General features: G+C 34.8%; 1 protein-coding gene across 6 annotated transcripts in view; it reads left to right on the top strand.

The window, feature by feature from the left end:
* NME7 (NME/NM23 family member 7) overlaps nucleotides 1-13183 on the top strand; it is a 172010-nt gene that overhangs the window by 85426 nt on the left and 73401 nt on the right. For all 6 annotated transcript variants that reach the window (XM_010953830.3, XM_045515869.2, XM_074349780.1 and 3 more), the window contains exons 8-10: nucleotides 2047-2111; nucleotides 4684-4752; nucleotides 11066-11167. In XM_010953830.3, coding sequence (XP_010952132.1) covers nucleotides 2047-2111; nucleotides 4684-4752; nucleotides 11066-11167 — 236 coding nt within the window. The remainder of the gene's footprint in view (nucleotides 1-2046; nucleotides 2112-4683; nucleotides 4753-11065; nucleotides 11168-13183) is intronic.

Genomic DNA, 13183 nt, shown 5'->3' with positions numbered 1-13183 from the left:
TATCCTTATTCACTTTCATTCTTCAGTCCCCAAACTCTAGACAGTTTCTCAACTCACTTCTCCCAGCACTCTTTGCTTTTGCCCTTCTTTTTGTGAAACAGGTAGTCATACGCTCTCATCACTTCAGCTCTAACCTGTCTGTACCCCTCATTAAATCTATCTGTTGGAGTACAACTCCACATCACCAGTTTCATACAGGGAGTTTATTTATCTATTCCTTGATTTTTTTTTTTTTTTAATCTTTGGATGTACTGTCTTCTCAAATGCTGGTCAATGTTCTGCTGTAAAATTCTATATCCAAGATAATTCAGTGTCTTTTTTCTTAATTTGGTTTCATAGCTTATTTTCTTTTAAAAGTGCTATCATCCTTCTAGTCAGTTAGACTCAAAACCTTTATTCCTTCATCTTCATACTCTATGTCCAGTTTAATCCTGTTATTTCTTGTTTGGAAATATCTTATATTCATTCATTCATTCTTTCTCTACTACTAGCCTCCAAGTCCAGAGAGCATGCTAGATGATTTCAACAGCCTTTGATATTCTTTCTATCCCTTGTTCCTTTCTTCAGACCAGCTTGCCCATCACTATTACATTAGTAATTTTCCTAAAATACTACATTTATCCTATATTCTCCTGTTCAAGATTTTCAGTGATTCATTTCTTTTGGCAGTGTATATTTTGAAGGAAAAATTTGCTAATGGCTTCCCAGTGTTGACGTAAGTTATTTTAATTATAATGTAACTTAAATATGTCCAAATATAAAACTAAATATAAACTTTTGCACCTACAACTGTATTAACTAAAACAGGTTACAAATCCATTGCAAACAAAACTATAAAATGGATGAAATTTAAGTTAATCTTCATGTGACAAAGGATGTTTGCCAAAACTGAATCAGCAAGTTCTTTATGAACATGGTACTGAGTGCTGTGAGTTTTGCATGGGTCTCTTCTACTCTTGACTTCTGAGAAATCTTTGTTTCTACAGCATGTTATGATAGCATTTGGCCTTCACTTGATACAAATGTATCTTTTGAAAAGTAGATCTATTATCTTTTTTTTCATCCCTTAGCCTGCTATAATTAAAATAGCCTATTTGACTGCAGTAAGATAGTAAATAAAAATGCACATTCAAGCACTGATAACTACTTGGTTGATTTTGAGTTATTCGGTAAGCATTAAGATGATTCAGAATATGGAGTGTATGTGTGTGTGTTTGTGTGTGTGTGTGTTTGTGTGTGTGTGTGTGTGTGTGAGAGAGAGAGAGAGAGGGAGGGAGGGAGAGAGGGAATTTTAGCTGACTTGAAAAAAAGAAACTTAGAAGACTTGTATAGAAAACTAATGGAATAACAAAATCAGTTCTAGATCTTCAGAGTCTACAAACCTCGCTGTAAAAATTGCTTATCCGTAGGATAAAAAACAAATTCCTCATGTCTGGCCTTCATCAATTTGGATTAAATGTCTTTCCTTTTTTGCTATTTTTTTTTTTTAATTTCTTACTGTTGTGTGTGCATACTCACATTTTCCCAGGTTTGTGCCTTCTCTCTTGCCTCTTATACCTCTGTCTCTATGTAATCCCATCTATCAGTAGCCTTTAAGAGCCAGTTCATGCTCTCATTTCCCCTTGAAGCATTTGTCTGCCTCTTCAGTGATAATTTGATATTTCTCTTCCTTTGAACGCCTACTTTGAACTCCTCCTGTATCTGGTACTGTGGCATTTCATTTTTTTGTAATATCAAATTTTAATTGTTTGATTTTCATGTTCTTTACATCACTAGACTTCAGGGGCCTTAAAAGCAAAACAGTATCTTATAAGTTTTTTGCATAATCTTGAGAATCGTTGATATTCCTGAAGCACTTAATAAGTGAACCACGTGATCACATGAAATGCTCAGTGTTAAGGATTTGGTTTCCCTTGCAGAAACTTGGAATTTCTTCATATAGAGTGTAATCAAAGTACTTTGATGTGGCAAATTTGCATTTCTCTAGAACTAAAATACCTTGGACGTTCTGTATTTTTTGTATTCATTTATTCTGTTTTTCAAAAGGACTGCTGGGAAAGATCGTGATGGCCATCCGAGATGCGGGTTTTGAAATCTCTGCTATGCAGATGGTAGGTAATTTGCAATGAGTCATAATTTATTGAGGATTTTTTTTGAAATACGCTTTAAAATGTTTTACACTGAATTTTCTCTGTATACTTGTGAACTCAATGCATTAACATAAAAGGATAGGTTTACTGAGCTTGATAACCTCAAAGTCAGAATGGCTTTGAAATGATTTTACCCATGTAATCTTTCACTAACAGAACTGATATGCCAATGGTGCATCTAATTTAAGTATATAAGATAGGTTTAGATACAGAGGGAAATACCTCAGTGGTAGAGTGTGTGCTTAGCATGCACGAGGTCCTGGGTTCAATCCCCAGTACCTCTGTTAAAAAATAAATGAAGTGGGTTTATATAATTCCTGGAACTTTAGTTTCAAGATACAGTGGCTTTAGTTGTTCCAAGTGCGAAAAAAAAAAAAAGAATTAAGCTAAATAGTTACAATGAGTTTTCTTTTGTCTGGATTTGTGACTAAGAAGGAATGAAGGAAGAGAATCAGTTCAGTGTTTTCCCCTGACTTGGGCCTTTTGCTGGTTTCTGGACTTCCCCTCAGGCCGTCTTGGAGTTAGCACATTCCAGCTCCTCTGCTGACAGTCCCACCAGTGGTCCTCCAGAGCCCATAACCATTCTGAATTGCCCTGCTGGTACATTTCTAGGAAATTTTTCACTGAAGAAACATTAACTTCTATAGAGCTCATATCTTTGTGCTGTTTTACCAGTACATTTGACAAGAAATTGGATACAAATTATTATAGGAATCAGGTAAATAATTTGGGTTTTACAATGTTTGAAGCCAGCAAGTTTATGCCAGTGTTATAGTGAAATGCCAGTTTTCTTACCAATATAGTTTATTTGCTCTTTTTCTGAGAAAGGAACTGCTTTTGATTTCTATGAAGTCTTAGGATCACCCCAAATCAGAGGTCAGGGCACTAATTTGGGTTCTGCCTATTTTGTGTCCCTGATTGGTGGGAATGCCAGTAAGCTGAAAAAAGGTCAGAAATAATCAGCTAGTTTGCAGAGTCATCAGGCACAACTTAGAGGCTGATGCAGAAGTTGATAGTTGAAGACTCCCCCCTGGGACTATAAAGAAATTGTTAGCCAAAAGGTTCTCAGAGTATTAGCTTGGTGATGTATTCACAGGGTTATAGGTTGTAAGACTCCTTCAGTAGTAATCATTGAGGAAATTTTAGATGTAAACATTGCTCAAACTCCAAATCTACAACCTAGCATAGTGATTGCCCATAGTAGGTGCTCATTTAAAACAAGAATAATTTTTAAAAGGATTAATTGACCCTATGAGGGAGGCATGGTAATTTAGTGGCAGTCAGTCATTGTGATTTTTGGAGTCAGAAAGCTATTTCTGAATCTTGGGTCTTCTGCTTTCTGGGTATGTGAATTTAGCCAGATTTTAAGCATCCTTATCTTCAGTTTTCCCAGTTAGGCAATGAGAATATTATTATTTGCCTCAGTGGATTATTTTGTGGATTAAATGAGATAACCCTATACAATACCTTGTAGAATTTCCAGTGCAAGTTACTAAGCACTTAATAAATTCTATCTTCCATTATTATTTTGTTGTATTAATAATACAACAAGTTGTATGAGTATCGAACAAGATACTGAAATCAAACAAACTTCCCTCTCTATAATAGGTATGTTGCCTATGAAGACAAGTCCTCCTGGTCTGAACTACTGTCTGGGTAGGCAGAAACTTCTCAGTGATCTTCAATCCTGGCAACAGGCAAAGAAGCAAAGTAGGGAGAAAACCAAAATTGGAAAGTGAGGCTATTTTTTTTAAATGCAAGGTTTTGGTTCTTGAGACTCTCAAACTTAATGAAATTTTATTTCTAACTAAGTTTGAATCTAGCCTGGAGAAGAATGAGTCTTTGTAGGTTAATCTTATAAGCGTACTCTGATGATTCCTTTTGGAAAGTAGTAGGATTTCCGGATAGAAGTGTTTATTACGAACCAGACTAACTAGGGATTTTTCTGAAGGCTTGAGAGGGAAAAGGTAGTATTTCCAGCTCCCTCTACAGAATCTGAAGTACTTTTCTTTAGTAATATTTCTTTCTTGTGCCACTAATCTATCAATAAACATCATTACATTGCATATAAGTCTTTTTGTATGAAAAACGAGGCTTTATTCAGCGACGTAGAGTATAGTGGTTAAGAGCATGATTGGTGGGATCAGAGTGCTTCAGCCAAGCGGTGAAGGTCACATAACCCCTCTGAGTCTTCACCTCATCTCTAAGTCGGGGTTATTAACACAACTTATGTTGTAAGGTTGTTGTGACAATTAAGTGAGATGATGCATGTAAAGGACCTGGAACAATGCTTGATACATGAAGTACTCAATAAATGTTATATGTTTTTATTTTTGATTAAAAATGATATTTATTATTGATGAGCTGACCTTTAACACTTTTTCTTCAAAGAGTATTTAATTTATTAAAGGTTGACATTTTTAAAGTAAAGAAAATATATCTAAGAGATCATAAATGTTGCGTGCTAAATGTGGCCCTTTCTGTTTGGTTGATTGGCTTATGTTTTGTTTTTATTTTTGTTTTTTTAATATAGTTCAACATGGATCGGGTTAATGTTGAAGAATTTTATGAAGTTTATAAAGGAGTAGTGTCTGAGTATAATGTAAGTACTGAAGTAAATGTAAAGCACTGGTAGTGAAAACGACTTGTGTCTCTCCAGTCTTGTAGATCTCAGCATTATTTATAATCATTAAAATATTTCTTAAAGTGGTCGTGATTCTGCTGATTGCCAGCTGATCATACCAATAACTGAGGCATCCTAGCGCTCAGAGCCACTGGATCAGTTTGAGAAATATATTATTTCATTTTGAAACAAAAATACATAGGAATCCAAAAAAACACTTTGCTGAGATATTGACACATTTTGATACTATCTATGAAGATTATAATACTCTTAGGGAACAAGACTGTCTAAAATGCAATGGTTCTTAACATGATAACTTCACAGCTGTACCTAATGTCTACTGTAATGATACAAATGCAGATAGAATCATCTGAAAATGTGACTGAGACTGAAGAAATAATGAGTTAAAGGGAGTTGTTTGGTGGGCAGTGAAATGCATTCTTGAAAACAAGAGTATATTCAAAAAAGTTAAATATTGTCCCTTAAAATAACACATAATAGATATTTAATCTAAGTTAATTTCTTTCCCCTTTTATCAAATTAGATACATTTGTGCTGGTGGCCTGTCTCATCACCCATGTTGTTTTGTAGAGAGTTTTGGCTTTTCTTTTTGCATAAAATTCACTATTCCTGACAGTAAGAATAGATTCCCCTTTCCTCGCTTCTCTATTCCCTTTCCTTTCAGCCTACTTTAACCAAGGAAAAATGCGCTGGTCCAAGAACTGGCCTGAGCCTTTGTGTTATCTAGCCCTACATAGTAAAGACCGATAACAAAATAATATATTTTGCATTCAGCATACTGGTAGTGTTCTGCCCTAGTTTAGAGGAACTGGAGTGTTTTTGTTTTTGTTATAGCTTATGGAACTTTAATCTCATCAGCCTCTTCATTTTAGAAGAGGCTTCATTTTTTTGCCTTTTCTTTTATTAAATGAAAGAAATTTTAAAATGTGTTCTTATCTTAACATCATTTATTCATCCAGTGACAACTATTTTTCATTTCCAAAATTTTTCTTTTACACATTTTCCTTCTTTTATTCGGTTGACTTTAACAAAATTACGGTTGAAAGTAACTACCTTTGTTAACGCACATTATCTTAGTTTTATTGTATGTAAGATAAAGAGACTGATGGTGACCTATCCCACAGTAGCCTTGATCCTCAGTTATATTCTCATACTATGTCAGGTAGTGTTGAATTTGGTAAGAAATGGTAGTTGAGCGCACTAATGTTTTATGTACATATCTGAGGGGGCCATATTTCCCTTTGGAAAATAACTTAAGGAAAAAACTTCATCTTTTTTTCCAGTTATTTTTTATTGAGGTAACATTGGTTTATAACATAAATTTCACGTATGCAATATTCTATTTCTGACTTTTAACGTCTCCCATAGTATGCTTTCAAAATACTATACATGCACTTTTTAATGTCTCTCAGGATTTTTTTGATCTTGAGATTCTGGAGGTAAAGATAAAAATATCACTGGGTAGATGTGTCATTTCCCCTAAGATACCGAGAATTTGAATGACAATAGCAGTATCATACTTTAATGTCAGGACAGCCCAGAATGATTGGTACTGATGTTCTTGCTTCTGTTTAATCGTCTCAGTAAGATATTCTCTATAACTACTATTTAAATCTTATAATTGTAGTAAAAGAACCTACTCAGGATAAAGAACAGATAGACTGGGAGGGAAAAAAACTATCTTACTTCAGAGTAATTAGTCTCATGAGTAATTTTTAGTAATGCGTATGATTTTTTATTCAGCTTCAAGTGACTTACTCAGCTTAAAACAATATTTCAAATTATTATTGGTTTGTAGCTGTCTGTTAATGGGAGAATGCACTGTATACATAAACCAGAATATATCAACATCCAGGTATCTTTATGAGATGATACTGTATTTATATGACATAAAATTTTACTTAAGCCCCCCAAAAAGACAATTTTCTTGGAAATTTTCCCCAAAGAGAAGGAAGAGTGTTTTTATCCCAGTAATATTTTGCTGAAGTAAATAATATTCTTATGGTATATAATGTGTGATTCTTTTAAAGTTCTCTTCTCATGATTCTGACTGATGGTCTGTATTCATGCAAATATGTATGTATGTGATATCTTTCGTTGGGTAATTTGGGGTGGCAAGAACCAGATATAGCAAATCTTGGGTCTCACTTGCTGTTGTGGTTGTATTTGCTGCTGGTCCTCTTATTTCTCATGACAATTAATATTCAAGACTTAAGTTTTATGTTCAAGGAGGAGATAACATTTTTAAATGCTGCCTACCATTAGATGCCTCTCAATTTGAGGGGCTTTATATAATTCTATACAGTAGGCCCTGTGAAAATAATCTCAAGAGGCAACATGGTCTAAAGGGACAAGAATAGGTGATCTAATGCTTAGTCTGGCTCTCAGTACAACACTTTACCCTCTTTGATTCTTATTTATGAAAGAAATGATAATATATATAAGGTCATATTAGTGGTTCCATCCATTTTATTATTCAGGACTTGAAGGTGTCTTGCTGTCAGGGTGTGAAGTGACTGTAGAATGTGTAGTGTGAAATGGTGCAGCCTCACTGACACTGTTGTACCAGATCCTGTATTACAATTCTACTCTAGTTCCAGGTTTGCCCACGTTACTTGCTTCAAATGGTAGAGTTTTCCTATCTCCCAAAATGCATTGCAACCAACTTACAACTTCCTTCCCTTTTTTGTTTGTGAAGTCAGATTCTGGGTTCAGATCCCCAACCCACCAGTGTGTGACAGTGGAAGTTCTTTACCTTCTTTAAGCCTGCATTTACCCATATATAAAATGGAAAAATACTATGGCTTTATGAGATTGTTGTGGTCATTAAATGAAATAAATCATGTAAAGCAGTCTCACATACTGAAAGTACTCAATACATAATAGCTATTGTTGTTCTTCTTATTGTTATATATAACATAATTCTTTATAGTAGATTTTGTCTTGATGGTTTATAGTAGATTCCATCTTGATCGTTTACACTTAAATTTGCTGCTTCACCATTTGCAATCATCAGAAGGTAAAAATTTCCTATCACATAGCATTATCATGATCCAGTTTTTTTACCATACGTACATTGAGTATCTACCTTGGTCAGACAGCGTCTTGGATACCAGGGAGACAGAAATGAACAGAAAAAGCACACTCTCGCACTCATGGAGCTTATGTTCTGGTGAGGATAGATACTAAATCAAGCATGCCATCACAACTACCTAAGGACAGCAGTCAAAGGGCCATTTAGGAAGGAAACAAGTGCCTTTTTGTTTTGACAATATTTTACTTAAGTAAAAACCTAGGTGACTTGAGAATTCTGTTGAGTCTATTTTTTAAGGAACACTTTATGACTCTGATGGAATTCTTTTTTCAACATTTTTCTTCCCTTTTTGTGCATTTTGTGCAGCCGTCTGTTTATAATTTGAATGGCATTTGTTATTAACACAGAGAGAAATACATAAATGAAAGAAAGGCAATCAAAATTCACTCTTCTCTTTTTGGATAATATGCTCATGCCACCTTCTGCCCCACTGAGAACTTGGCTCCTGACATTTATGCGTAGGCAATACTTCAATGTCATGACACAGAAAATCTGACTCAGCGTAGTTATCCATAAAAGTCAATTTCACCAGACCTTTGTGAAATAGTGAAGTGACTTCAGGGACATGCATTTAGGGATTTTAATGAGTAGGGTTCTCTGTACCATATTAATTATGAAGTCCTCTCCCTCCTCTTTTTAACTTCTGGCATTTCTAGTAGGTGTGATGACTGAGTTAGAAATTGAATTTAAGTATTGTTCTGTAATAAATTACCTTTATTTTAATTTACTTTGTCCTTGTGCGTTATAAACCCTCCAGAGTCATTGAAATGGCTTACATGGGCCTACATCATCTCTTAACTGCTTTCCTGTGGTCTCAGTCAGCTCCTGATAGCATGACTCCGATACTGATCTCCATACACCTCAATTGCACTTCTTCCTCCAGCTCTTTATATTTATTTTCACTTCTACCCGAAGTGTTCCATTCACCGAATGTTTCAGACACTGTGAAAGGCACTTTTCTTTGACTGTGTTTTTCATTGTACCACTTCACATAGAGAGTTAAGGACCTTAAAACAGTATACTTGCATTTCTCCCCTCTTATTCTGTGCTGTTATCATACATTTTACAACTATATATATATATATATATATATATATATATATATATATATATATATATATAAACTTTACCATACATTTTTAATATTTTTGCTTTAAATAGTCAATTACATTTTTCTTTTTTAGTTACTGTGAAATAGTTTTATACTTACCCACATGTTTATTATTGTTTTGTGTAAATCTGTATTTTTGTCTGGCATTATTTTTCTTCTGTCTGAAGAACTTTAACATTTCCTATGGCACAGGGCTGGTGGTAGTGAATTCCCTCAGATTTTGTTTGTCTGAAAAAGTCCTTTTTTAAAAAAAGTTGAGAGATAGTTGATTTACAATATTATATTAGTTTCAGGTGTACCATACAGTGATTAAATAATTTTGTAGATTACACGCCATTATTACAAAATAATGGCTGTATTTCCCTGTGCTGTACAATATATCCTTGTTGCTTATTTATTTTATGTGTAGTACTTTCCATCTCTTATTCCTCTACCCCTATCTTGTCTCTACCCCTATCCCTTCTCCCCACAGGTAACCACTAGTCTGTTCTGAGTATGTTTCTGTTTTGTTATATACATTTGTTTTATTTTTTAGATTCCACATATACGTGATAACAGAGTATTTGTCTTTCTGTTTCTGACTTATTTCACTAAGCATAATACCCTTTAAGTAAGTCCATCTTCATTGCTGCAAATGGCAGAATTTCATTCTTTATTATGACTGAGCAGTATTCTGTTGTATGTATATACCACATCTTCTTTATCCATTCATCTGTTGTTGGACACTTAGATTGCTTCCATATCTTGGCTATTGAAAATAATGCTGCTATGGGGGTGCATGTATCTTTTTGAATTCTGGTTTTCATTTCCTTCAGATATATACCCAACAGTGGAATTGCTGGATCATATGGTAGCTCTATTTTTAGCTTTTTGAGGAACCTCCATACTGTCTTCCATAGTGGCTGTACCCATTTACATTCTCACTAACAGTATACTAGAGTTCCCTTTTCTCCATATCCTCACCAACATTTGTTATTTGTAGACTTTTTGATGACTTTGTTCTGGCACTTAGCCAAGTTACGTAGGATCAATTTGATCCTTCTGAGACTTACTTTTAAGCTTTTATAGGCTGAGTACAGAGCGTTCCTTATCTAAGGCTAGTTTAGGCCAGTTTCTATGGTGCAGCACCTTTCTGAGGACCACTTGATTCCCTGTGCTTTATATGAGAGCTTTCCACTCTGGCTGATAGAAGCTCAAACTCTTTTAGCCTTATGCTATCTTTGTGAATTGTTTTATTTACTGCTTTCTGGTAGTTATTTTCTGAGTCTTGGGTAGTATCCTCTACACATACACAGACTCTTAGTCAAAAACTCAAGTGAATGTCTCTCAGATCCCTGTAGCTTACTATCCTATAGCTCTCCGACCTCCTCTCCTTCTCGCCTACAATTCTGGCCTCATTGGCCTTCCTAAGCCCCAGGCTTTGTCTCTTCTCATTGAGAATGTTGGGCCCTTCTGTGTTCCTTCTACCTGTCTGCCTGTCTGGAAGCCTTCAGGCAGTAAGATGGGGGCAAGTATACAGCTTATCTCATTTGTTTTCCTTCTCTCGGGAACCACAGTACTGTGCTGTCATCCAGTGTCTGAAAACTGTTGTTTCACATATACCGTTTGTAGTTTCTAGATGTTTAATGTGAGAGAATAAATCTGGTTCCTGTTATTCCTCATTGCTGGAACTCATTATGATTTTTATAAGTTTCTTTGGGAGAAACACTTTGAAATTTATACCTTTAGAAACGTTCATTTGACAGAACTGTGTTCAAGGGGAGAGAGCCTTTTGAAAGGAAGATGTACTGGAACGTAATTTTAAATAGTGAAATTGTCAAGTGGTAAAGCATTAAATTAAAAGTAGTAGTGGTAGGAATGGAGACAAGGGAACATATCTGAAATATATTTTTGCAGGAAAAATGGACAAAATGTGGGAACTGCTTGGCATGAAGCATATGGGTGGAGAAAAAGTTAAAGATAACTTTAACATTTTGAGTTTAGTGGAATACTGATGCAATTAGGAGGACTTAAAGATTATTAAATTCTACTAATTTGTTAATATTATTTTATATTAAATATTATAGGAAATGGTGACAGAAATGTATTCTGGCCCTTGTGTAGCAATGGAGATTCAACAAAATAATTCTACAATGACATTTCGAGAATTCTGTGGACCTGCTGATCCTGTAAGTTACTGTTTAAAATATTAATCAAGTTTGTTTCATCCATTAACTAAATAACAGGTTTTTGATAGTTTTAGTTTGTTCTTTAAAAGAAATGCAAAAGTGAATATTATAAACACAAATTTTTATTCAAAATAGCTTTTTACATAATTTATTTCTTATTTAGTATTCCCCAAAAAGTAAATTTTAGCCTAGTGACAATATAGAATGGGCACCCACATTTACTGTGGCATTTTCTTTTATTGCTTCTTCTTGCTAAACTATATAGGTAAGTAAATTTATTAAGCTCTGTGGCAGAAATTCTCTGAAGTATCAATTATCCTTTGACATAGGGAGGCCATAAATAAAGCTCTCAGGGTGAGGAGTGTTGATATGGTAGCTTCATACCAGATATGTAAATAAATGTGAGCAGTGGGACTTAGCTGTTCTCTAGTGTGCCTTTCAGTTTGCTTTGGGTTTTCTTTACATGGACGTTTGATGGGGGTGGGGGTCGGGGGGTACAATGGGGGGGTGGTGTTGAAAAGCAGAAGTAACATTTGAATACATGTGCAAAAGCTCCATGCAAACGTTCTAAATTGCATAGGATTATAGGAAGTATTACTGATTTTAAACCCTAACAATAATTGAAATTTGCTCTTTTATTTCACTATCACTTGTAGAGTCTGACGGAGAACAGCCAATTCAATTCAATTTAATTTAGACAGCATTTGTTGAGTTCCTTTAAAAGTAGGATAATAAATTAGCAGCATGTATTAAGAAGCCAAGTTGTGTGAATGTTGCTAGATTAAGCCCTGCAGGGGAGAACAGTACACCTGTTCTCAACGACCGAAAAACGCACACATATAGGTCTTTCCAGACACTCACAGAGCAACTTACCAATAGGGACTAAAACATTGTTAGGTTAGGTAAAATACAAATGTTGAAGGGTTATTTATTAAAGGAACAATTAATATGACCTGAAAGTAATTAAGGAATCTTTGTTAGAGGAGGAGAGATGTAAACAGATTTTAAAGATGAATCAAGGCACAAAGAAGAGGGAAAGCTCTAGTATGTACAAAGGTAACAGTGAAGAAATTTGCAAATTAACTGTGGTGTACAGTAAGAATATATGCTTCTCTTCAATGGGAAATGCATACCTGGAAGCACAATGAAATATATTTTCTTAGAGGAAATAAAGTGAGGATACCTGCAGAGATGAGTGTGGGATGCATAGCCTTAAAAGCAGGCTGAAGAATTGTGGATTCTGTGTAATTAGAATTCTGCGTAGTAGGAAATAAGAATTCCTTATATGTAGTTTAATTTGGGGTATGCTAAATTATTTCTTTGATGCAACTAGGGCAAAATAAATTGGAAGCGATTAAAGGCAGGGGCTCTAGAAATGGAAAGGAGCAGATGTGATGACATCAGTAAAGAAAATCAACAGAACCTACTTTGTATCTTCTCAGGGAGAAAGAAGAAAAGAAATAAGTAATATGTGTGGTTGTGAGAGAGTGATTCTGCTTTAGAGGACATGAGGAGAATGTGGTGGCGATGTTAAATGTTTATTGAATATCAATCAAAATATTAGGAAGGAGTACTTTTTGGCTAGATAAATAAGCAGAACTCAGTGTTTACCGTTTTTAATTTTTTGATTTCTGTTTGATGGCCAAGAGGGGTTTTTGTTCACTTTTTTTTTTAAGATAATTATTGTGGGTAATCAGCTGACCAAAGAGAGGTAAAGAGAGAAAAACTAAGACGAAAAAGGGATGAGATGAGTTTGTTCTTTCTTTTATTCATTTAATAAATATTTATTGAATCTGCACTGGTATTTGTGTATATAAAGATAGAAGTCTTAAAGAGCTTATAGTTTGAGTGGACACAAAAAATAGTTAATTTCTATGTGTTGTGGCAAATGCATTGTGAGATGTTTGTACTGTGTACTTTGGGAGCCCAGAATTACAGCACTTAGCTTAGTCTGGGGATGGATAATGGGGTCAGCGGAGACTTCCTGAAGAACATTACGCCTGAGCTGAATTGTGA

The sequence above is a fragment of the Camelus bactrianus genome, chromosome 21 (genome assembly GCF_048773025.1).
Source record: "Camelus bactrianus isolate YW-2024 breed Bactrian camel chromosome 21, ASM4877302v1, whole genome shotgun sequence".
Classification (NCBI taxonomy): Eukaryota; Metazoa; Chordata; class Mammalia; order Artiodactyla; family Camelidae; genus Camelus; species Camelus bactrianus.
The sequence above is the reverse complement of the archived record's forward strand: the minus strand, read 5'-3'. Positions and strand labels throughout refer to the sequence as shown.